Source organism: Pipra filicauda, unplaced genomic scaffold (genome assembly GCF_003945595.2).
Source record: "Pipra filicauda isolate LSUMZ 115617 unplaced genomic scaffold, ASM394559v2 scaffold28_size6257848_pilon, whole genome shotgun sequence".
NCBI lineage: Eukaryota > Metazoa > Chordata > Aves > Passeriformes > Pipridae > Pipra > Pipra filicauda.
The window spans coordinates 736,040-763,212 of NW_024104409.1; the positions used below are offsets into that span (position 1 = coordinate 736,040).

The 27,173-nt window shown below is 36.8% G+C and overlaps 1 protein-coding gene across 33 annotated transcripts in view; it reads right to left on the reverse strand.

The window, feature by feature from the left end:
• LOC113988084 overlaps nucleotides 1–27,173 on the reverse strand; it is a 110,722-nt gene that overhangs the window by 82,036 nt on the left and 1,513 nt on the right. For 19 of the 33 annotated variants that reach the window (XR_005564157.1, XR_005564166.1, XR_005564162.1 and 16 more), the window contains exons 1-6: nucleotides 26,981–27,146; nucleotides 25,474–25,594; nucleotides 22,223–22,297; nucleotides 19,564–19,634; nucleotides 16,623–16,847; nucleotides 16,450–16,528 (exon numbers count right to left, since the gene is read on the reverse strand). Coding sequence is in view for 2 of the 33 variants with exons in the window: in XM_039382907.1 (XP_039238841.1) it covers nucleotides 4,828–4,868; nucleotides 13,010–13,274; nucleotides 14,085–14,167; nucleotides 15,115–15,192; nucleotides 16,450–16,528; nucleotides 19,564–19,634; nucleotides 22,223–22,265 (660 nt within the window). In the remaining 31 variants the exon portion in view is untranslated. Of the gene's footprint in view, nucleotides 1–2,436; nucleotides 2,662–4,530; nucleotides 4,869–13,009; nucleotides 13,275–13,803; nucleotides 14,168–15,114; nucleotides 15,193–16,449; nucleotides 16,529–16,622; nucleotides 16,848–19,563; nucleotides 19,635–19,933; nucleotides 20,031–22,222; nucleotides 22,298–25,473; nucleotides 25,595–26,980; nucleotides 27,147–27,173 lie in introns of those variants that run through there. The other 14 variants (XR_005564177.1, XM_039382907.1, XM_039382908.1 and 11 more) reach the window with 14 other exon arrangements.

Here is a 27,173-nt window from a genome sequence, read left to right on the forward strand (position 1 = left end):
AGAATATGTAATGTACTCAGAGAGAAGTGGATAACTTCAAGTATTTTGTTTGGATGTTTCATGTAATTTTCTAAAACTATACTCAGGGGCATCCCAGTATTAATATTTTATATAATTCACTCGCATTTCCAAATTACAAGATCATTATAAGAAAGAATACTTCTTTTTTTCAGCTAGGTATGTAATATATGTGACAGATTTGCTCTGTTATTCTTCATCTATATAATTCTGCTTTCTTATATTCTTCATTGATATTCTCTTGCTTTTTCAAATGTAGTTTCTATTATTGGCAAAAATATGTTCCTACTGATGTCAAAGCAAGCCAAAGGTACAGAATTGTACATTCATACTACAGAAGTGATTTTTCCTAACATAGTTCCCTACTGTGCTGCATATCTGGTTGACGGCAATACAGTAAAGCCAGAATAGCCACTTAGTTCCTCCAGAAAAGCTGCCTGCATTTCTGCAGGACTGCTTCTCCAAATACTAAATTAACAGGAAAATTTATGCTGAATAGTTGTTAGGATGGTCTATTTTCTTATCAGTGTTCCATTAAGAATAATTTCCTATTAAGAACTGTTTCCAAACACCTACTTCCAATTTTACTTCTCAAACTCTGGCTATTTTTGTTTGATTTATAGCATCCTAAAATTTTGCCCATTTTATTTCATTTATGTCCTTTATGTCCTCAGCACCCACCGGAGTAGCTGATATCTTTTCAGAATCTGCATGTTGTTTTTATCTGAGCATCTGAGTTTATTTCCTCTCTTTACCTCTGAGTGACTTAAAAGATAATACTCAACTGAACCCTAACAGATCATATTCCAACACTGTCTGACTTGCCATATTTTCCTTTTCTTTTTTATTTTCTGTCTTCGGATTTAAGATGTTAATCTCAGGTCACAAAGTACACTATGAATGTAAATTTATTTTTTCTTTTTGTGCAGTTTTTTCTGCACATAGTTTTCTACAACCTATAAAACTAGAAATTATCATGAAACTAACTGGTCAAAATATGACCTGGAACCTAATAGTAATTATATCACATGCTGAAAAACTGTCCAGGTAGTACAGAGATTATGCTAATCCCAAAACATTATTGCATATCCTTTTTTGAAAACTGTATAAATATTCAGTAGAATCCTTATCCCATCATGTGCATGATGAGGTGACTATTTTATATTGAAGCATGTCCACTTCAGCATTAGATCCTTCTTGAAAGTCTCAGAATAAAATGCTATAAGCATTAATGCATTATATTTCAGGCTTTTATCCTACGAGGAGGTCCACGCAGGTGGGACCCAAACTTCATTTTAATAATGAAGTAAATCCATTTACCCAAATGGTCCTATACTGATTTCTTTATTGTAACCTTGCTTATCTTGAAAAGAATATTCACTCATCTAACTGGCTTTACAGTTTCAATTTTAAAACGCTTTTAGATCAGTCAAGTACTGTTTTTCCTTTTATTGTCCTCCTCTGACTTTCTTAATTTGCCAGGTTTTATTTTATTAGATTTTTTATGCTTTCTTCCCTTTTAATTGTCACACATTATACCCAAACTTAATACATTCATTGACATTTATGGTCTGAAAGATACCTATAGATTACTGGTATCAAAATGCCATTGCATTTTTGATTTAGAGCAGGCTAGTACAGTTGTAATTATTGCCAACTGGATGTAGTGCATAAGATTACTTCTGTGTTACTGAGCTAAACAGGGCTCAGGCACATGCTTGAGCTCCATCATATGATAATCCACGCCATTTAGCTGTTAGCCTGCTCTTTGGTATGCTTCTCACCTAGGCCAGTGAGCACTCAGGTAAGACACTGCAGGATGTGGGGAATAGCGTGGGTTAGGGAGTCTTCTTATAGGCAGTATGAACAAGGCCACCCTGGCTCAAGAGAGCAAATGGGTTAGCCAGGCAAATGTGAGCTGTAATTTGCTAATGACTCTTGACTGGGTTGTGGAGCATTTTGTTTTCTAGTACAGATGTGATCCAAGAAGTTAAATGCCATCAAAAACTGGTAGAGTGCCTTCTTATGAACCTGTTACCAGACCTATGCAAAGGATTTGAGCTGTTGGCATGGGAGAAGGGTAGACAAGGGTTGACTGTGACTTCCCCATGGCAGGCAAACTCTCAGCCTGTGAGTACGAGTGGATCTTGGCTACCTTGTGCTACACAATCTTCAGGGATTTTGCATCTTCCATTTTCATTTGTGAAATTATTTCTGTGTCTGCCAGCCATGTGAATTTCAGGATCTACAAGCAGAGTGGTTGTTTTATAAATTATGCTTCTCTCACCTTATATTCCTTATATTGCAACAGATAGTTATATTCTATTTATGTCTTAGCCAGACTTGTTTGTAATGTGATCAAAGAACATTTCTCGGAATTTGTAGTGGTACTGCACCTCTCAAGATTTAGATACACACCTGTACCTAAGCTGTGTTTATGAACAGAAAGACTTATTCTTTCATGATTATTTCCTGCAGGACTTTATAGATGAAATATGTTTTCACATCTTGATGTAGCAATTCACTCAGCTTTATTCTCCTCCTGTAGATGTTTCCCTGCGGTTACACTTACTCATTTGCTGAAAAATCTTCCCTGTTTTGTTAGTATTTCCAGCTATGCTTTCCTCAATGTTCCTAATATATCTAAAAATAAAGACTTTTTAACTGATTGTTTTAACTGAGACATTATCACTCAAAAATTGCAAATCAAAAATATACAAAGTATAGTATTATCTTCAAACTACAAGTCTAAATTCTAGATTAGTAGTACTATCAAGCAAGTAGTCCTAATTAAAGAATACTATAAAACGATAGTTTTGTACCTTAACAAGTTATATCAATACAGGACTCTCAAAACTAATTTTCTAAAACTACACTAATTTAAGTCAGTTTGGTGTACTTCCTTCCAACAATAATACACCATTGTTAGAATTTCTCATGATGAGTAAGGCCTTATACCATAACTACTCTGCTGTAAAATGAATATGACTATTAAGCGAGGGATTATTTCAGGATTTGTATTGCATTATATAGTTAATAAAAAGGACAAATCTTCAGTAAGCAATAGTGACTTAAATGTATGCATGCCAATTTATACCACTTGAGGATATACCCCAGAAAGTCCTATCAGGTTTTACATAGTTTTTAATATTCTTTCTTCTTCTATGGATGATTTCATATAGTTCTTTTTTACAAAAATCATTGCAGTTGATGCAAGTTCTTTCTGGCAAAAATCTTCCTGCTACTATTGTTCAACACAAACTCTATCATTGGTGTAACTGTTTTAGAGATTCCAAATTTCCTCTGCTTTCTAATCCTTGTCTATAATGTCATCCTCATGCTCAGTAAAAAAATCTGGCAAAGAAGGTGCTTTTTTAATGGCCTCAAAATTATGCAAAGTACTGCCTGTAACTACACTAATTAAAAACTTTTAGGCACCATAAATTACATTCTCAGTCACATCTCCAATAATTTTCTAGCTATTATTACTTCTATTATTATTACTGCAAATTACTTTAAGTATCAGAAGAGGCTTCAGAGTTATTTTACACACCTAAAGCCAAAGTTCTAAACTCTATGATGACAAATACTATTTATGTTTTATTATGGTATTCCTTTTACTGCAATCCAAAGAATTCACATTATCTAAAGGACATTCCGTATAGATAATAAAATATGTAGGTAGCTACCCCATAGAAAAAAATAACTTTTATTTAATATTTCTGCTATAAGAGAGTCTGATTTTCAAAAATTCTCCTGATTTCATGGATCTGTATCTTTTAGTTGTCTTTTTTTTAACTCCTTATATTACTATCAATATCAATATCAATACAAAGCACTCTTTCCACTAGCATTTTTCTTTATCTGCAAATAAAATCTGAAAACTTATGCCATACCATTTATGAACACAGCATGTTTGCTTTTATTCAGATGCTCCTTTTAAGTTAGCATTCCTATATTGAACAAGTACCATAAGTCTTTATTTTTACAGGAATGTTTATCTCTGTCCATAATTATTATTCCATGAATGCAGGAAGCAAGGTACTTTGATCTTCTGAAGGCACATTTATCATAAAAAACTTTAAATGCTGTCTCCAAATTGTTAAGTTTCTTCTTTTCCTTACTGGAAGTCCTACAATAGCAGATCCATCCAGTGTTTAGAAGTATATATATTCTTGAGTATATACGATCATGCTCAAGGCAATATTTTAGGCAAATGGATGCACACATACGAGGAAAAAAGGTACCAGTATTGAATCAAAAGAGTTAGGAGAGTCCAGTGCAGAAAGGAACCAGAAACTTAGGTTAACAGAAGGAACCAAAAAAGAAGGGAAGAAGACAGAGAACTCAAGAGAAGGAGATAAATCAAGAAAATATTACCATAGGGAGAAGGAAAATAATTTCACCTTTTAATAAGTTAGACTTTACCAGTAACCAACTTTGTAAGTCTCCCCCACTTTCTGCAAGTGAGCCATATAGAAATCAATTGTTAAAATAAAGACTAATGCTGTATTTTATTAAATCTATATGTCTTTAATATGGATTTTATACTCTTCACACTGATTTTACATTTCTACAAACATCTTTAAATCACAATTACATTAGGAACCAGCACATTTTATATGAAGGCAGAAGAACAATATTTTTTGACTATTCAAAATCATAAAAAAATTAATGAGTGCCATATTCTTCTTTTTCTATGTCTTCACTACAGTACTATCAGTCCCAGAAAATAATGGTATCAGCATCAAAGGAAGGGTCAGCAATCTTTCACATCAGAAGTTAGGACAATACTTTCAGCATGGATTGTCAGAGAGGTAGCAAGTGAAAAGCTTCAGAAGGCATGGTAGCTAAAAAGAGTCAGGAAAAGAGAAAAAAAACAGGGAAAGATAAGATAAAATCAAAAAGGACAGGAAAAACAAAATACACAGAAAATGGCAACCATAACAATTGTGTTTATTCATATTAGAAACAGTACAAGAACACTGACAGAAAAGGTGAGGAATAAGGCAGCCAGTCTTAAAGAGGTCTAGAGAAGAGACCTAGTACGGTATGAAATGCTCAGTTATTCCTCAATTAAGGTGACAGCCCACTCACTTAACTTTAGCTTGAGCAAGTCAGTTCAGAGGAGGATTCCTGTGAAGTCAGTAGACTGAAATGGGCACCTCCAGAGGGCGATTCATCCCATCCTAAGGTCTGAATCTTAGAGTTTGAATCACATAGTTGAAATGTAATTAATTTTGTGAAGTTCACTACGTATTTACAAACTTAGCATCATATCTTAAAGCTGAAAACTTACAGATAACAACATCTGGATTAAAATGAGATACAGCATATTTTCAACTTCCTTTAATCTGAAGAAGGAATATTTACAAATGACTTTCATCCACACAGACCATGTAATAGGCTTGAGCGGCATAATATTTTACTACTGAACACTACTTGTGTGCATTACACTGAGCACAAAAATGAAGATCGACCCTAACAAAATAAAGGAAGTTTGTTTTTCTGTTAGAACTAATTAAGTACTACTGGGGCTTTATGTTTATCTGCTGCAAATAAAAATTAAAGCTTGACATCACTGGGATCCTGTATTCACAACCTAACAGTAAGGGCTGATTATAAAATACAGCATGAAGTCTCTTATTTAGAACTTCTAAAAGTTTCATGAATGAATATGAATAGTACAGTTATGTCAGTTTTTCAGTATTCAGATCTTCACTGGGTGCCCTTAAAAACTGCTGCTCAGTGACAAAGACGTGGCACAGGAACAGGAAACCTATCACACAGCAATTTATAGAATAGTTCTTATGTAGACCTATCTCTATCAGCAGAAATTAATACACTACATTCCAAAAAGTAGATGTTACCATTTCAAAATTAACTGTGAACTGGCACCATAAGGCCTCTCCCTGCTCCACCCATTTTCCACTCTCTGTCTCCAGTCAGCAAAGGAGCAGTTTTAGAGGGGATGTACATTTACTGCTGTACATCTGCTCAGAGTTCAGTTACACTAAAACGTTGCTCAGGTGGACAGTTACGGTGTTTTATGCATACCACTGAGTGAATGTAAGAAAACGGGAGGTCCTTATCTCTGTAGATAAAAATAAACAGGTTTTTGCATGGTAATTCACGAAGACCAGTTATACTCACTGTGTGAATAATAGTTAATTGCTCAGTTTAAAACACAAGATTTCCCTAAACATTTACTCTGCTATAATACCATATATACTCATAGGAATAATGCAGTAACTAAGCACATAAATTAACAAATGACAGAATTAAACTTTTTGGCAATTTCCTAATTTATTTTATTTTATTACAGCTTATGGATGAAATCCACATACTGATGTCTAACCTGTAACAAATGCCAATGTAAGTAATCCATTGTTCTATAGCCACATTTGATTATGAATGGATTGACTTTGCCTAGTCCTGCTGAATAATGATTATTTAGCAGTTTCTATTTTCAATTTCAGCATTATTACAATTAGGTTTTACACACAAATTTTGCCACTCCTAACTGTTATTGCCTGCCTGCCTGCACTCTTTCCCAAATGCTAGTGAGTAGAATTAACAGAAATATATATTAAAAAATGGCTTTGATTTGGTCATGTCTAATAGTGGGGTTTTTAAGAGCTAACCTGGGAGAACAGAACATTGGGGCAGTCATCATTTTCTAGTAGGATAATGCATTTTGTGATTCAGGTTGGCCCTGAAAGTCAATTTAAAGCCTTTCTTAGAAGAGATCATGTTAAAATAAAAATGCACAGTGAGTAAAGTACAACTCAGCACAGCAGTTAGTCAGAAAACTGAAGTCTCGCTCTGTTTTCCATGTAAGCACAAAGCATAACACATCTGAGCACTAAATACAAAATATTACTGTAAACACTTACCTGACTCCTCCCTTTCACCCTATTATTTCTCCTATGCTCATTAAGTTTTTTTAATCTCTCCTTTCCTTCTGTAAAGGAAAATAATTTCCTCCTCTCCATTTCAGTTTCTTTCTTTGCTTTTTCCTACTCACCTGCACAATTTCTGAAATTCCAAATTTTGAAAGGGCTATGAATCCAATCCTGGGGTGAAATACCAAGTTCTGAAAGGTCTTAGCATAGCTGAAGATCAGTGAGTGTTTGTGTTCTCTCATTTCCAACAAATTCATAAAATCACCAGAATAAAGTTCATCAACGAAAATCTATTTAGATAACTGTAGTCTTAGAATGAAATCACCATTCTGTGAAGAGCTCTGCTCACACAGCAAAACATAACAATGATTTTTACTGATTTGAACTATGTCATTATCTCTGGTACCTTATTTTTATGCTTATCTGTTAAGAGAAGTGCACGTTCACTTCTCTCCTTTAGTAGCCATTCTAAATGATGCACTGAATGTTTTAACGAACGAAATTATTTATGTCTTTAAACACTTTATAACCACCTTATTATATGTAGAAGATAAAAATAGCTAGCATTAAGACTAGCATATTGTGCAGAAATGTAAATATTTTCTCTCCTGTAACAATTCATAAACAACATTCATTACCTGCAACCACTACATATATTTTTAGATGCCAGCTCTTCTAAACACAAAATCCATCTTTACAATATTTTTTCAAGCTTAATAGCCATAATATCAAATGCTGTTTCACACATAGTATCAACATGTGATGTTTCACTGACATGGTAACAGAAGTTAGCTCAGTGTAAGTTACTTTGTAGAAGACAGTGCCAGAACTTCAAGGTGTTACCTCTCAGGAATCATGAACTCCTGCAGTCTTAAAGATAATATGACATATGACAAGCAACGAGAGTAATGCAAATTTTTAGGAACCAACATTGACTAACTAAAAGAATGATATCTATATGCACTATAGAAATCTGCCCAAGAAAGAAACACCAGAATAGTTTCCTATTAAAATAATGTGCCCTCTAACAAAAAGAAAAAAAAGTATGCTTTATTTTACTATTGTCACAGTCATCTTGGTACATAATCTATTGGTATGGTCACATGCTGAAAGGATTATTAATTTCTGAATTTTAAACTGTAGCAGAAATCATGCATCTTGTTTGTTTAGTCATAGACATAAATATGCAATCATAATCAATATTAAGAAGCAAAACTGTCAAATAAAAGCTTAAAACTTATTAAAATATCTGTGACAAAAAAACCCCACTGCATGTAAAAAAAACGCATGCATTTGAGGGGATGCTATATCACATTGCTTTCAATATTTCTGCTGACTCTTTAGTCTTCATGAACAACTTTCTAGGGATCAGCAAAGTAATAATTAAGAAAAGCAACCATACTGTTCATAAGCTTCAATTTATCGCCAGTAGGTGCAATAATCCACTGAAATTATTCATTTATTTTTAGGAAGGTCATAGATCACAGAAAAATGTAAATCAAAGGGACCAGGGTTTAGAAACCTGAGATTTTTTTTTCTGCTGTCTAGTAAGACAAAAATTATCTAAAAGACATAACTCACCACGTGGAAAAAAAAATCATCATCATCACAAAATTCTTATGAGTGTTACATGAAAAGGGGAAAAGCAACGAATTACTTAATTTATGATCAGCAGATTTCAAGTGATGGGACATGTCCCACTTGAAGAAGGTGCAAACTGTATGTTGGAAAGGAGAAGCATTATTTTTTCACCTAGCACTTCCACAGCATCTCATTTGGATCCCTTTGTATTCAGTGGTGAGGCTACACCACCAATAATGTGTTTGGGGCTTCTTGTTACGAGACAGACATTGAGGTGCTGGAGCACCAGAGAAGGGCAATGAAAGAGTTGTCAAGCACTGGAACAGGCTGCCCAGGGAATTTAAAAGATATGTAGACATGGCGCTTAGAGAGACAGTTTAGTGGTGGACTTCATACTGTTAGGTTTATAGTTAACTTGATGATCTTAAGGGCCTTTTCCAACATAAATGATTCTATGATTCTGTTCTATGATTCATTTGTCTGTTTGCATCTGCAGTGTGGAACCCCATATGCAGGTGGCAGAAGTATAGTGGGACAGAAGAGAAGCTTTAGTTAGGAGAGATTTATAGGACCATTTGAACCTTCGTGTGTAACTGTTCCTGGAGTAAGCAGAAAAGTAGGTTCTCCATTTAAAAGGGTCATGTGCAGGAACTGGAAAAGAAGGTGAGGTTCCAGAAGACATGGGGAAGGGTATAACTAGGGCAGGTGTGGAGTGAGCAAGAGTCAGTTAGAGAGCTGTAACCATGCTTTGTAGTAAAGTGACTTCCAACTGATCCCAGTATATTTATCCAACTGTGATCTTTCCACCTCTTACAGAAACTCCTTTTCTGATACCTATTCCAAATTCTTCATTCACATACACTAATCACCAGACCTATCAATGCACATCATCACTGCTTCTGTACCCATATGCCTTGTCTAGTCTCGTGAATCCCTCTTTCGTCACTCATGGATGACACCAGGAAATCACCTTTTTCCACACTATAGCAGAAGTCACTGTCTCCTCCCTTACATGTTCCTTTCTGACACAAGACAAAGATTCCCCTCCATCTCATATTCACCTAGTAGCTCAAGTCTGAGCAAAGACAACTTCAGAATCATATAAGTTAGCAACAGGTATTTGGGAAGATAATACAAAACATGCACAAATCACCTCATTTTACATATATGTATCAATACAAGAGTAAGAAATATGGAACACAAAAGTTAAACAGAGCATGTTCACCTGCACCTTTCTTTAGTCCCTTTTAAAACACTACTGTCAATAACGTTGTTTTCCAGTATTTTTTTTAAATTTCATAAAATACACCATAATAGTTTTAGATAAATTATTTCTTCAAGATAAATGTATTTATACCATTTGAATATGGCTTATAATTTGGTGTGCCTAAAATTTGACACCACCATAATTCCTAACATAAATATGCACAGTATGTTAGAAAAGATAACATCTCTACAAATTACTTATGTGCTTGTATGACACTCAGGTCAACAGGAAGTAAGGTATGTCAAGGGCAACTAAAATACAAATATTTTATGATGCTGGAAAATTTTCAATAGCAAAAAAAAAATAGTATCCAGAGCTGCTAAAATCTGTGCAAACACCAGTAAGGTGGCTTGAGAGCCCTGGCATCTCACAGCAGCAAGATATTCCTGATCACTAAGAGTGATATTCCAACCCTGTGGCAGGCAGGAACTTCAGGTTCAAAACCTGTACTTTAGGCTCTTGAGGCTGTGAAACCCTAAGAAACAGGGAGAAAGAATCTTCTCTTCAATTTGCAGCCCCTGCTGTTAGAAAGAACAGCTACAAGTGCCTGCCTTCCTGAGTGGCAGAACTGGTCACAGCCTGCTGAGCTCACAGTTTACAGTGTGATGGTTGCTGTAATCCAACAGCCACTGCCTCTCTCTGATGATAGATATGGCTGAACAGTGGGGTCAGCAATATCTGGCCACTCTGACAGCCAAGGCTCCTGGATCACCACAGATCCTGCTGTGAGATCCTTCAGGGTCAACAATAGGTCTCACTCCAACTGTGAATATTTTCCTTTTATCACCTGCAATCTTTATCACTTTTTCAGACTGTTTAGGAACAGGTGGACCAGCAAAAGTGCCAGTACAAACTTTTGTGAGGTGGCAATGTGAAAACTGCCCATTAGTCGCTATACTGTTCCTTATCTTCTAACACTTTACTGATCCACAAAGAATTTTAAGTGACTCTGTACTTCATTTTGTTAACAGTTTTTGGTTACAGAACTTTTTAAAAACTTTTTCATTCTTTTCTGTGAATCTGCTGACTCCTTCAAATAACTTGCAAAGTTCTAAGACAAAACTACTTGTAGAAAAGCCAAGACGATGGTCGCCTGTTACACCTATCAATGTTCTTATTAACTGTATTCTTTATCACATTTACTGGCATTTTGTCTGTCATGGTAGCCAGATTTTTTAGTTCCATTAGTTCATGACCAGCACTAGAGCTCTTTTTAAAACTAGGGTCAAATTCGTTACTTTCCATTCCTCTGTTATCAAGGCTCATCAATTTAATTTCTGATTTTTTCTAGGACTACTGAATGAACATGTTATTTGGCAATTTATTAAAGTTTATTCTATCAATTTGTTAAAACATCTTTTATTGATATTTCAAATCTGAACTATTCCCTGTAAAAAATGATTTCTATGTAGGGATGTCCCTAATCTCTATCATAAACCTTGTCAATGCAATGAATTCAATTGTTTCTTTCTGTGATGGCTTTGTCTTCAATATTCTCCCTAACCACAATTATCTCTTAAACTTACCTCCTTACTAGCAAAACTTACACTTGAAAAAAATGGGGTTTGGCTTTTAGAATTTTAGCCCATTGCATTTCAAAATCTTTTTGTTCTGCCATATAATAGGTCTACATTTAACTTGCCAGAATTGTGCTCTTTTCTGCTTTGCTTGCTTGGATTGTAACTTTTTAAAAAAGCTCTATTAATTTCTAGTAATTTCCTTTACTGTTGAATTGTGTAAGATAGTTCTTATTCAACTGGGTTAGACTCAGAAAACAAAGCTCCTGTGAATTTTTTAATATTTATTTAAACTGTATCTTCATTAGTATGCAATTCTTTTTTACACAACACTGGGTCTTTTTTTCATTTTATTTTAATCTTTTTCTCTCCTACAAGTATGAGAAACTTGAATATGATATCTCACTACTGAATGGTTCTTCTATTTGTTGTGTGCTGATCTTGACTAAATCAAGGGCTGTCCCTCTCTTCTGGATTCTCTAGCTTGTTTGCCCAAAAAGTAGTTCTTGATGATATCTAAATACACAGCCTGTGCAAGATGGTGTAATGTAGCAGAATGTTAAGTTTATCCAGTCTGTACATATATAACCAAGGACTCTTGCTACAATCAAGCTTTTGGGTTGTACAGCCTCTCCAGTCTCCCACAGTATTTCACAGCAACTGTCTCCATCCCATCAACTAGCCCAGAGCTCTTATTAAAATTCTCCTATTCAGTTACAGAACCACTTGTAATTAAGCTTTTTTGTTTATTCTGATAAAATTATTTTACTATAATTTCTTTGGTACATACAGCATCATTTGTCTGCATAGTCTAATCTACCATCTCTGTATCAGCCAGGCATTAAACATTCCATCATCTCTGTATGACCTATACTCTGACATTTCATCGTCCCTTAGAAAGAAAGGAAAGGGTTACATGCAGACCCACTTACAGAAAGAGGGTGACATACCTGGGGAATTTCTAATGGAATTCATCCTTAACACTCTTCTGAAGAATCATTACCCTCAGGGCACAATGGAAACAGAGCACTATGAGATAGCAATGTGCCAAGATACCAAATAAAAACTAGCCTAAGTTTCTTCTCAAAAAAAAATCAAATGGCATTTGAAAAAAAGACTGACAAATGGCACGGTTGTGGTTATTCAAGATTTCTGTACCAAGAGAGGCTGTGTCAGGAAGGGAACGAACGAAGGATGCTATGGAAGTATAAAAAGTCCTTTAACCTTCTGCACACACTGCAGAACTTTGTGATATTTGCATTTACTTCCTTATATGAGGAGGGAGAATCTGTTCTTACAGCTATAGAGAAGAGAAGAGAGGGATGCTTTCAGGATACAATGCCAGTAGCTACTGACTTTGACAGCTGAGAAGGCCTCTGAGGCTAGCATTTTTTCTGTGGGCTGCAACTCACTTCTTTCCCTTTTGTGAGGCCTCTAGTTGGAGAACCTTCTTTCTGCACTAAATATGATGTGACATTAGGCACAACAGAATCTAACAGCTACACTACAGCATCCAGCAGGTATTTATTATTATTTATTTGTATTACCATAAATGTTGGAAGGCCTTACCCTGGACCACTTCACATTACGCTGGACCATGAATAAACACAAAACAAAATATAGATGGCTTAAATTCTACATAAAGAGACAACAGAGAAATTATGGCAGAGTACAAATGCAATGACACAGTACTACTGTGATATGTGTTGGCATTAATATACCTGCAATATATCTGTTGTCTACTGAGATTGTTTTAAGCTTCACAGTACATAAAACTTTTAAGAAGAAATTTAAAGGAAGATAGTGAACATTGCTGTTTATGAAGAAGTCAACCAATACATGAGAGGCAGTTGAGAAGAAAATATCCAGTGTGGTCTGAAAATGTAATGATTGAATGATGGAAGTTGGCATCCTATGTTGATCAAAACCAGAGTCAAACTCTTGATACTGAAGGAGAGGTATCAGGTAGAAGTAGTCTTGATGGGCCTTGAAAATAAAGACAGATAGCTTATCTTTATTGCTTTAAACTGAAGGAGGAAATTGAAAATAGCAAAGGAGTAAGTTCGGAAAACGGTATTTACAGTAGCATAACACTTTGACTAGCTAACAAGCATGGCAAGGCTGCAATTTGTCAAGGCAAAAGTAAGAGATTTTCCAAGAAAGACATGATCCATGAAAAACCTGGTTGAAAAAATAAAATCATCTGACAGAGAAGAATGACCATCCCTAAAAGATTGGAAAAAGATTCCCAAATGCAGATTTACCCTAGACTTGATGACAAAACAAATGACAGCATGACAGTGTCTTTCATAGAGAATGTAGAGATTTTCTGAGGGCATCAACCTAAATATGAAAAAAACTACTAACAGAAGACCAATAGTTCTAACTAGAAATAAAGAACTGAGAGCACTGTTGAGGAAAATTTTCATGCATTACATCTGCTTAGGATTGGAAAACAAGAGGTATATGAAACACAAAACATTGTTTTTCCCATAAATACTGTGAAATGAGAAAATTCTTTCATGTCACATTTATTATTAACTTATTACAGCTGTCTATGCTGCCATGTTTTGACTTTTAAGGGTTGAAGAAAAACAATGTTCATGACGTTAGATTATGAGGAGTGCCTCATTTGACACAAAGACATGCTACATCCAGTTTGAAGACAGGACAGTCATGATACAAGCCAAGTGCAAACAGCAACAGAGAAAAAGATCTCACAAACTTACAACTAACATGCTTAATGTTCAGGCACATTCCTTTGCTTTTCTTCTCAGTGCACAGAAGGAAACTTACTGTGTTGCTGTAGTTCAGCATTTCAGCTCTTGAGGTATTCTCAAGTCCACACAATGTGTAGCTGTGCAGCAAATGCCCACTCCCTACATTCCAAAACATCATCTCCTCTCGTTATCTTATTTCTAACTTTTCTCCTGGTTTCAGTCTTTTACAGCATCACAGCATAGGTTAAACCAAAGAAACAATCAGATCAGGTGCTCAACAACAGAGGTTAGCAGCACTGAGTAGTGGAGAGCTGGTACAGCTCGTCCTGTAGCAGGAGACAATTCAGAGTTCCTTTTCTTCCAAGCATTTGTAGCAGCTCTACTGCAGGCAGAATAGAGTTGTGCCCCAACACTATCTCCCTCAAAGTATTGGGAAGCTGCTGTCATGGGAAGGAGAAGCAGTCACACCCAGGTGATCTGTCTCTTAGTGGTGAGGAGTGAAAAATATCAGATACAGATGAAACATCCAGGGGATTCCTCATACCCCACTCACTGGCACATCACTTTCCTTCCTTTTCTCCTCTGAAACTAGATCTGTTCTGAAGCACTTCTTTTGGTCTAGAGCACAGCTAAAGAGCTGTGTTTTAGGTTGGTTTGGGGTTTTTTTTCCAATCACCTAATCTCCCTCTACTTTTCTTTCTTTTACTCAACTTAATGCAAGTAAGAATATATATGGCCAATAGGATCAAAAGGTAAAATCAGTAAACCAATAGTTCTAAACATTTTAAAAAAATATGCCAATCAATTTTTTTTATGCAAAATGAAATATCCAATGTTCTCAAATCATGATTTCATTGCATATTGAGAAATCTGCATTTCATTTTATATTGCAAAATCTCAACAGAATCACTATCAAAGTTTTTAAACTAGAACTCTGAAAATTCCCATCCTGTAACGAACATAATAAAACTGTGGTTTGAGTGCTGTTGAAGATGATGCATTTCAAAATCACTAAGTTTTGTGTTAGAACAAGAAATTACAGCTTCTGCTTAGCACTAATTTTATTTAGCAACCCAGTGTCCTCTGTTCTTAGTTGTAACTGTCACCTTGAATCCTCGGTTTATACAGGTAATTCACAACTAGCCAACGCATCTTCTTCAAAACTTCAAAGTCCTTATACTCCCTTCCAACAGAAAACGAAACAAAAACCAAAACCAACCAAAAAAAAAAAAAAGTAGAGAAAAGCAGTTACCAAATGTTTTAAACTTAAATCTATCATATATTCAGTGCAATGAAAAATACCAGTAGCTATGCATTTAGTTCTCCTTTCAGGTGTATTTTTGCCATCCAATTTCTGGTTCTGTGTTTTCTTTGGGGTTTTGTTTTTGTTTTCTTTTTTTAATTGGAGTCTTTAGTCTGCTTCTGATCCAAGTCTGATTTCTTCTTTGGTCATGCTCTTTCTTCAAATTATTTTCCTTTCATTCTGCTCTTGTGCCAAGCAATAAAAATAATCCCGTCCTCCTTAACCTTCGCTCATCAATTACTGTCTGTGTCCTTGCTCCACGAGACAGAATCTCTAACTGTCCTTACACACAACTCCTCTAGACCTTTACAGCCCCTTGATATTCACAAATTCAGTAACATTTCCAGTTTTCCCATTTTTTTGACACTAAGACAATTGAAAACATTCTTCAATTTGAATACCAGAAAGGAAATACATCATCATAAAAAAGGGCATAATTTACAATACTTCTTTTGTTATACAGGGAAATCCCTACATATAGTTTTTGTTCATTTGTATATAAAAATAAGAGTCAAAGCAATGACTGTACCCATAGCTACAGGAAAAGAACTTCCTCCTTAATGCAAGGATAGATATTTATAGTTATTCTGGGGTGAATCCACTGATATATGATATGGATAATATGTAGTTCCTGCCTAAAACTTAGCTAATCAGCATGTATAATCAAATTCACTCATAATGCCAGCTCAGTCAAATTTAACCAAGTTACACTGACACGAGTGTAAGCGTATATTTATTAAAATGTCAATGTTCAACCCAGCAAGACAATTATCTCAGTAAATCAGTTTGCAATATCTACACAACTATTAGTGATATAAACGGTTTTATAGAGCTATACATTTCAGAAAGTTTATGGGTGAAAATACAGAGCAAGTCACAGACATGCTACTCTGAAAATAAAGAAAATAAACAAATTAAAAGTCTCTACCTAATTGCAGTACAGAAGGACTTGAGGTTTCCACGTTGAATTACCCAAGAATAATGAAATCCTTTAACGAGTATACTTTATATATTTTCTAAAAAGAACTGAAGTAATTTGACATAAGTCAAACCTCTTGATTAATTTTTTATCATCATTAGATTGTCAACATCAGTAAAGACTAACTATTGAAAAAGTCAATCATTTCAATGTACTTACAGCTTAATTTTCTCATGTGACCAACTATCCACAAAGCCTCAGTGCCATTAAGAAGTTTTGAGGAATATAGTATTTGGTACTGCCAAAAAAACATAATTAAAAGAATGCATGTAAATTATAATCATTTTCTAATTAGAAATGTTTTATGATTAGTTCATGTCTAAAATACATACATTATCCCAAAAGGCAGGTTCCAGCACAATCAATGATACACTGACAGAATTCACAGTTAGGAGTCACAGTGGGGTCCTGATCTTGCAACTGAACTTTCACAAAAAGAACCCCGCACTACTGCAGAATCTCCTGAATTTCAATAGGGCCCTACCCACACATAATCAATTACAGTCTGCCTATGTGGGAGTAACAACAGCGAGAACAGGACCTGTTCCTCCACACACCTGCAAAAATACCAAGATTAAAAAAAATAAAATTAGTAACATGCAGCAAAACCTATTGATAGCCTGTTTTATTACAGCATTTAACACATAATAAAGGAGTTCCATACATCTCTAAGTTGCATATTATTTACAGGAATTTTCAGCTCGTTCTTTAAAGAATTTTGGCTTAAAATTGCTTGTGGATTTTACATGTAGTGGCAGCAAATTATGGGAGCTTTTACTGATACATACTTGAAATTTAAACTTTTAATTATTATTTTCTCAAAATTAATTATCCTAGTTTCTTTGGTCTATTATGCAAGTCACTTTTTAGTGCTTAAGCCTTCTTAAAATCTGTCCCACAACACCCATTTTAGGGACACAGCATAAGCTTGTGAATTTATTGAGGTGTGTGTAATTGTGAAAGTGTCTGACCACACAGAGTAGCATCCAAGACCAAAGTCTTTGAAAATACATAATAAAAAGCAGTTTAGTGTTAGTCATTGTTAGACTAAAACAGAGCAGCTTTTTGGAACAAAAATCCTCATGAAAATCAGTGATAATTAATTATTTGCTAGGTTTAAGCACTTAGTGAAGGTGTTTAAAACACAGGGAGCACCCAACATGTTAAACAAGAATATACCACCACTTTGCTGCTCACAGAAAACTTAACATTCATAATTTGACCTTACTCTTCTTATTAAAAACACATTTATCTTGATGTTTAAAAGGAAAATGCTATAAGTTACAATGTTTTTATATATTATAAACCATTTAAAAGCAGGTTAGCCCTAGGTGTCATTAAATAATATTTAACAGGTGACATTATGCAAGATTCATGGTAATAAGGGTTATAAGAACCTAAGAACCACTAATAGATACTATAAACATGCAGAAAACATTTCTTCATTCCTGTAATACAGACAGCATTAGGGAAACAATGATATTTAAAAAAAAAAAGAAAAAAGAAATCTGGGACCAAATGAAAATATTTGGGAATCTAACAGAAAAACCAAAATTTTCATAAAACACAACGCAAGTTTGGTTTGGATATTTTTTTTTTGGTAATGATGAGTTGGTCTCCTCTTGGCTTTGATTTCATGAAAAAAACTATAGGAAAATTAGTAGAAAAAGGAAAAGAATATCACAGGTTTATGTTCCTTGCTGCCAGATTGAAAACTGGGCAGGAGGACAACCAAAAAGTTGAAATTTCAGGATGGTTATCTTACAATAATGGACTGGCAGTGTTTCTTCTCATGTTACTGCTTTTAAATTTCACATTTCATATGCATGACTCTTAGGCTTCTGTTACTCTGAGAAATTCAACTTTCTAAAGAATATGCTACAGCGCTACAGTTCTGTTTAAAAACTGTAATATCTTGACCCCTGTCTAACATTCCACAGAAAGTTTAAAAGTATCAGACATGTGCCAAATTAGTGTGCCTACACAGTAAGTGAAGCAGTACCTCTGGCAAGTGTAATCCCGTTTCTCATTGACTGAGATGAATGGACAGACCAGACCTTTCAGGACAATTGTGACAAAATCACGCAGCTACAGATTTAGCATTTCCCAAGTCGGAGTGAAATGTGGTAACCTGATGCAACTTGATCCTAATATTGTTTTCTATCCCTGTATCTAGCTCCACATCTTTCTTCACAATTTAAGTTAATTGGAATACAATGCATATTTTCTGCACTGTTCCAAGAGTGTAGATTGTAGGATGGGTCAGGGACACATAGCAGCAGTCGAAATTACAGTCAGTTTCTGGAGAGAGCTGAAAACACAGTTTAACAATTTTGATGGCCTAAGAGTAGCTCAGAGGTAACATCCAAACAGTCAAAGAAATTAAACAATGAAGCTGTCTCAACAGTTCCCTTCTCTGACATGGACAGGAAAAACATGTTTCTAATCCAGGTATAGAAACTACTATAAAATGGAATGATTCTCAAGCGGTTTGGGAGACTAGAAGGCCCTGGCAAAATCAAGTTTTCTTCATGACTAGCAGAAGTAATGAAGTCTAGTTACCTATCAGCAAGCTTGTAGGTGCCACCAACACACTTCTGCAGAACCCCGGCCCAAACCTAGCCTGGCTGTTTTCCCATTCCCTTCTTAACAGATTTCCCCAAATTCCAGCTTCTGACATTTAGCAGAACAAGAGGCAGCTCACACTGTGGCTAGGTCTGAACTACACATGTGTTGACTGGCAGCCCAACCAAGCATGCCGACCTGCAAGTCAACAAGTTGAACAGAACAGAAAATTTCTGAGTCCATGCTGCAGCTTTTTCTACCCTGGGGGCACTAATTTGAGTCCCTTCTCTACTCACAGCTGCTAAGTTTCATTCAATTTGCAGAAACTTGACTTTGTGACCTCTAACTCTATATCAAATAGACCTGAAATTAAGCAGAGGTTTCAAAAATTATTAGGAGATAACACTATCCTATATATCTTGTTTTGTTCAGAAACTAGGCATGAAAACACTGTAGCACAATCACTGGGAAAATAACTAATGATTCTTATGTCATTTATTGTTTTCATTGAGGAGTTACACAACAAAGTCAGCTATAACAGAACACAGATTTTTATGCGGTGATAGCATAAACGAATCCAGAGAATGTAGAGACTGTTTCAATAAAACGAGCTTTGTTTTGCCACAGTGAACAGGGCCCTAAATACAGGTTGCTTCATGAAAGTGAAAATTTAACAGAAATACAATTTTATATTTCTTTTTAACTTACCAAGAGTATAACTGACTGCCCTTCGTGGAGATCCCTGCTTCTCTTCCAACTCCATGCTGTCTTTCCTAAGGCTTAAGAAAAGTTCAGTGATACATAGTTCAATAAAGCAGTGCCATCAAGTCTAATCAAAGTCTATTCAGTATACCTCGATTTTGTAGTTTCTGGTTGGTGGGGTTTTTACGGGTTTGTTTTGGTTTGGCTTAGTGTTTTTTCTTTTTAATAAACATAGTGATTTTTAATGCATCACTTTAAAATTCTGATCTCAGTACCTGGATGCAGATACTGGTATTCCAAATTAAGGAATAATTTTCAATAATATGCAAATCCCAGTTCCCTTCTCTATACATGGCATCCACAATGCTCTGCTTACCCTTTTCTATTGATATAGCACTAAATTTTGACTTGTGTGTTTCTCACCAAGGCATAGTTGCAATCAGAGGGTTTTATTTGTTGCTGGATTCCAGGAACTGATGAAAGAAGGAAAGAAATTGAAAAAGTATAATGACCTCTCTAAAACTCCACTAAAAAGAAGAGAGACAAAGAATAATCAGTGTGCAAAAGTTAATAGAAAACTGGACATTAGAGGAAAGGTTAGCAGGACACAATGGGTATAAGAAGAGTCAGGGAAGTGAAAGTGATTTGACCAAAAGGGGACAGAACAAAAGAAACAAAATTATATTCTTAGCAGAGTAATGAAAATGAGCTTTTCAAAACTGTTTTGAGATTGGCCCATCTCTTCTTCTACTGCAGTAAAAGCATTACATCAATTCAAAAAATGCTTTAGGAAAACCTTAATGCCACTTAACTTGAACCATTCAACTTTAAGCATTTGGAGTATCTAAACTCTGCTCAGCTAAACAACTAAAGTGCTTACATTTGAAAATAAATGTAATGATATTGTAATCATTCACTGTGTCAGTCGTATTGAGCACACATTCAAATCTGAGCCCCAACTCTCCTTACCCAAATAACAGGCAGACCCACACTTTGGCGCTAGTCTGGATCCAGCCTATTGGTTACCAGATAGGCAAAGTCAAGTACAGGAGATGTAAAAGACTACTGTGGATTCAGACTCTTCTCTGAAAAGCCATACTCATGCAAGTATTTTAACTTAAATACAGGATTAATTGTTTGGTGAAGCAGAATGTAAATAGTTAAGTGCTTAAAGTTAATTCAAGAATCAGCTCCCTAAAAGAAAACTAAAGAAAAAGTGGCCGAGAAAGAACAAAGAAATGGATTGTTGAATCTGTATTAAAAATAAATGACCTCTGGGTTACATCTCAATGCACTGTGCCTGAAAACTGCTGCTTCTTTCTGGCTTAAGCATTAAACTTTGTTTTTAAAACATGTAATGGTAAAGAACCCTGGCAAAGGTTAAATTAGTTCAGTGGTTGATAACAGTACTAAAGTAATTCTTAACACAGGGTGTAGTTCAGATATTGGTATAAAGGGTTCACCATCTCTCTTGACTATTTAAACACACTGGCATTTCCAAACCCAATTGGGTAAACAGTTGGAACAGGGTTAATAACCTCTATTCCAACAAGAAAAACTGTGGAAATCATAAGCCACTAACAGGGTTCTGTCCCTTTTAGTTCTTACTCTACAACAGTTACTAAAGGGAAACAGTTACTGAGCCATTTGTTGAAATACCAAAAAACGTTTAGGGCATCTCTCAGCATTCTGTGAGGTTCTGACTACTGTGATCTGTTTCCTGAACTGCATTGTGTGCACTCTTATTTTTAACTGTCACCTATCTAAATTACCACTAAGCCAAACTCAATGCTCAACAACTATATTCTCACATGCAAGCCCCTGCTACCAATATTCCATCCTTTATCTATAGCTGTAAAAAAAAAGGAACTCGCTCGTTTTAAGATACACGTTTAATAAATCCATACATATAAAAATCATTACTTAATTATTATTAAGAGTAAGACTAAAGACCTGATAAGGCAGTGAATTAGAGAGAGAATTAGTTCCTCTGTAGATTCAGTTACCTTTTCTTAAAATGGCTAAACAAAATAATGTTTTGTTCTCAGAAGAATTATGAGCACTACCAAAATTTTATAAACGTTGTGAAGCTCAGAGTTCAAAATTTCCCAGAAATTGGGAAACTAGAGAAGCAAATGAACAACTTTCATCAAGTTGTCTTACAAGAAATAAACTGAACAGCAAAAGAGCAAACAAATTAGTACTAGCTAAGAGCATTTCCAGATCCCTCACTCCTCCATTCATTTCAGTAGCATTTCATTTAAATGCAGGCATACGTATCTGCAAAGTTTAAGCTTCAGTCTTTCAAACAGCTTCACATATCTGAACTTCACTCTTCTAAGTAGTGCTGCTGACAAAACTACTCGTGAACAGAGTCAAGCACAAGGACTAACATTAAAGAAAGTAATAAAGAAATTAGCTAATGAATGCAGGGTATCGCTGACAATTATTTCTGAAAAGTGAAGGACAGCAAGGAAGAAAGCAAAGCTTGAAAAATAAAGAGCTGATATATGAGGGGTGGAGAAGAAATTAGGTTATGACCCCAGAATTTACCCTACAAAAATTTAACTTCAATACCTATAAAATAACAGAATCAATGCTAAGCAGAAAAAAATAATAGAGCATCCCTAACTTAACAGTCATGACAACCACGCTATTTTCTCACCATTTGATGAGTCCTCTTCAGTTCCAGGCTGAAGTTCATGCATGCTGTGGAGAAGATCACTTGGCAACTGCTCTGCTGTAATTAATCCATGAATAAAGAATAGGCTTCAGTTTTCACAGATACCGAGCCAGCACTTTTCACAATCATTAAATCCACAAAAATATTAAAACATTTAGAATTTACAGTTAGGCCATTTTAGCAAAACTTTACCACAGAACCTAAGTTTAATACCAAATCCTTTCTTAAATCCTCAGGGACATGTTCGTTATTATGAGTCAGGCCTATAGATATTGGAGTCAATATTAAAAGATGTGAACGAAATATAGTAAATTCAACCTTTTGACAACAATATCATTAGTCTTTATGCTACACTGGGCATTTTAGAGGCTTAAAAAAAAAGCTAAATGGAAAATGTCCTATTGAAAACTTAGGAGGTAAAAAAAAACAAAAAAAAAAATTTTATTTTTGATCTGCAAGTTCATAGGAAGTCTAATAAAGTATACACAGGTCCTAAGCCAGCACATACTTCTTGCAGTCCTTACAGTCTATAGAAGCATCCCTAGATCAGGTCTATTCTGGCAAATTCAAAACTCTGTTTTCATTGTACAATAGTAAATTATGTCCACTTCAGTCCTTTCTAGATTACAAACTCTATCATTGCTAGCAGATTGAAATTGCAAAAGCAATTCTAAATCCCGTATTTGTCAGGGCAAATCAGAAACTGAAGGGCTACAGAAGGAAGTAGAACACTCACATATGAAAGAGGATGTCCAACTACAGTCAGTAGGTTATTAAACTGAAACTTTAAACCTCAAGTGATACAAAATTTACAGAGGAGGCCTGAAGGGAGGCCTGATTCCTATAACAGGGATCTAGAAGGCTGGATGAAAATCAGGGGCAAGGCAGGGCTCAACTTAGAAAAATAAATAGAAAAAAATTCAAACTCCCACTGGCTGTATGCCCATATACAATACAAACACAGAAATACACACCAAAGTAATATGTAGGAGTGCAATTATTATAATTATGTGGGTGCATCTTAGCGCCCCCAAACTGGTCTAACTTACCTAGGAACTGATCCAGATGAAATGGAATAACATGCAAGAACCCAAGCAAGCCAAATAATCTAACTAAAAAGTTACATGGTAATGACACAATGCCAATTTTCATTACAACAAATTCCTCTAATCCTCACAGTTGTAAAATAAATCTTAGAAACACATAGCAAGGTAATTTGTAAAGAAATGCATGCCTGAGTCAGAAGACAGCCTGCAGCTTTCTAACCACTCCTAGCTATAAGCTTCTGTCCTTTCAGCAGATAAGTACCTGGCTTTGGTTTTCCACCTCTCAGCTGGACTAGACAATTCAGTATATCCAAGCACAAAGTCTGCTGCATATAGGAAACTCCAAGTACAGGAAGCAGTGGGGATGTCATCTCAGCAACACAGATTATATTATAAACCACTCTCTCTAATGATTTTCTCTAGACTTTTAATTTACAAATTCAGGGTCTCAAGATCCTCCAGGGCCTAAATCCAGGATTGCTAAAGAAGGGCCTACTAGGTCTCTAGATTGGATCCAGGTGTTAACAGTTTCCCTTATCCAACATAAGAGAACCTATGCAATGAATGGGAAAAAAAGCTATCACTTCCAGAGACAGAACTTTCAAAGGGCTGGTGCAAATCTAAGGAATGAAAGTGCCTAGAAGCTAAGGGCCATCATAAACCTAACTGCACCTTGCCTGAAAAACAAAACTTGTTATTTCGGCCTTGCCTCACTAACATAAAGACATTATGTTATGTATATGGAGGAAAAGACAGAAAAAATAAACTGAAAATATTCAACTGCACGTGCTCCTTCCCCTGGCAACAAGAGAATAGCTAATATGACAAATGCTGGTCATGTCACTTATTACAGTATGAGGAGATTGTCTGACAATTCAATGGCACTGTCTGAGGAGAAGAACTGAAACATAGGACAGGCACTACTAGGAGGTGTTCAGGTAGGCCTGTAATGAGAACTGCATTAGGAAAGGAGTTCATTATAGAAACTGCAGCTTAACCTCATATTTGCTACCACAGCAGAGAAGACTTCCACCACTCTAATAAGCCCAAGTGGTTTGGAATGGAAATTTGACCTAAAGAATTGACATCACTTTTGGTGAGGCTACAAATCCCTTTCTCTCCCTTCTGTCTTCAGCTGTGTTCCTGCTGTGACTTTTTGGCTTCAGTAGTCACTGAGGAAACAAACTGATGATCCTCTCCCACATGCTACAGCCAGGGAATGCAATACCCACCTCGTATTACATGGATTTTACACTACAGCAATTGCCTTTCTCACTTGTTCTGATTTTCAGTTAAATATTTACCCATTCTGATCCTTAAATTATTTTAATTGTGCATTATTTAAGTTAAGAGATATGCATGGAAGGCATAAACCAAGACTATTAAATTAGGTTTATGTTTTGGGCAGTCCTAAGTAATTCTGAGAACAATCATTATGTCATATCACTATTAGCTTCTTAAATCCAAAATACAAAAGCGTAATAATGAAGAGAACTACTCAATGTGCTTACACATAATAATATACATTTCAGTTCTGTACAGGATTGGGGCCTATGTGCATTAAGTATGGAATCTGAAAGCAAGTACTAGATATTAGAGGATGTAAAAATTTCACTTTCATTAAAAATCTTAACAAAATGACATCTGAAAGGATAATAGTGTGATTCATATTAGAGAATACCATGTATCATAGAAACAGTGTATCATAGAATACTGACATACCATCTTCTACACCTTATTTCTATACTCTGGTTGGAAAAATGGGTGAAAAATTATAGCTAGAATTATTTTAGGGTAAAAGTAAAGAGAAGTAGTATCAGCAGCATCATAATTTTTTTTTTACTGTTTTCACTGCTATTTCTACTGCAAAGTTTTATTTTCACAAGCACATAACCTTCAGGAAAAAAAAATTAAAAATATTTCTTTTCAGTTGAAAGGCACACTTTGAAAATTTTGCTCAGAGTGATTTTATTAAAAGAAGAGCAAAAACGTAAATACACTGCAAATCATTTATATTTCCTCCTTATTAATAGAATGGCTTTATGAACAGAAGTTTTTTTTATCTGGCTCATTTTCACTGAGAACCTGGTTTAAAAAATTAGGAATCTGTTTCTTTAGCAATACCAAACTTCAAATCCGAGGAAAATATAATAACAAATGCCTAAAATTAGTTATGTGATTACTTACATGTTGCCTTGCACTACTTTCGTCACTAAGGAGCTCCAGAATTACATACTTTCTGAGTAGCAGTAGTTTTCGTAGCCATGATGGTCTAAGTTCTTTGAGACCAAAGGCTTCGTGTTTTCTGCTGTGGCAGTTGGTTTAAAAAAAAAAAAAAAAAAAAGAGACATTACCTCTCCCTTTCAAAAACTTGTTCTGCTTATATTTTTGTCAGTGCAGCTCTAGCAGGGAGCAGTGGAATCATGAAAAGCATTAGGCCCTGAGCCTGCTAATGCTCGTCTGCCAGCAGTCAACCGAGTTCAAGATGACTCGCTCACAGACGTGAAGGGAAGATTTTGAAAGTCAGTGGGAGCAGAGCTCCCAGACTCTCATTCTGTACTTTTGAAAAATCTTCCCCGAAGTCATGGGAACAACAGTTTGCAGGTCTCAGGCCTCTGCTTTCTTTTCCCTTTTTAAAAAAGCGCATCAGACTAAAAAAAAAAAAACAAAACCACAAAACAGAACAAAACACTGAAGTCAGAAAGCCCGAGGAGCGGCTGGCAGGGATGCGCTGGATCTCCCTGCCGAGGCAGGGTCCGCGGAGCAACCAGGGAAGGACTCTCCAGCAGATACAAGTCAAGTGCAGACAGCGAGTGGCTCGGGCGGCACCGCAGCCTGCCTTTCCCCCGCTGCTTTCGGCAGCTCCCTAACCTCCATATCGGCTTCCCCATCCCTGAGCGGGGCTGGGAGCACTACCCGGCCATCAGGTACCTTACGCTCAGTCACAGCTCGGGCCGGAGGGGAGCGGGGGGGAGGATGCGGCGTGAAAATGAAAGTTCGCGTTTTCCCTGAGCGCTCCGTGCGCAGCCGAGGCGGGAGCGCTGCCCCAGCGCTGCCCGAGTTGAACCTCGCTCCGTCAAGTTCCTCTGAGAGAGCTTTTCTTTTTTTTTTGGTGTGTTTTTTTTCTTTCTTTTTTTTTTTTTAGTTTCAAATGACCAGTGTAGGGCACTCGGGGCCCGCTGTGCCCTGCGATGCTCCCACACAGCCCCGCTCCGCCGTTCAGGGGCTGTTCGCAAGCCCGGGCGGGGGGCGGCCGGCGGGGCGCCCTCGGGGCGCTGCCGCCGCGCAGCCGGTGCGGCGGCGGGAGGGGGATGGGGAGCGGCGGCTGCCAGGCGGGATCGGGATCGGGCCCGCGTGCTGCGGGCAAGCGCCGAGCGCTCCCAACCCTCCTCCGGCTGCGGCGGGGTGCGCGGCTATGGGGGGAGACGGGGGGGGCAAAGGGGGTCACGCTGCAACCTGAGCGCTGCGGGAGCCGCGGGGGTCCTTAGAGGCGCAGGGGGAGGGCGGGGGGGACAATGTGGGGGAGGCGCTGTTCATATTTTCCTCAGGTCCTCTTGGCGCACATCCCCCTCCCCCCGCCGGGCTTCCTTTCCCTACCTTCCCAAAACCCTTTCCCTACCTTCCCAAAACCCGCTGTCGTCTCCCCCCCTCCCCCGCTATCCACCACCCCCCGTATCCCCACCAGCGCCTTTACCTTGACAAGTTCGCGGGGCCGGCGGAGGTCTCGCTCCCCCTCTCTATCTTTCTCTTTCTCTCTCTCCCTCTCTCTCTCTCGCTCTCCCACACACATCTCTAACGCGCCACCTCTCCCCCGCGGGCCCGGGCTACGGGTGACATTTCTCTCCCTCTCTCCCTCCTTCCCTGCCCCCCCCCCCCCCCCCCCCTTT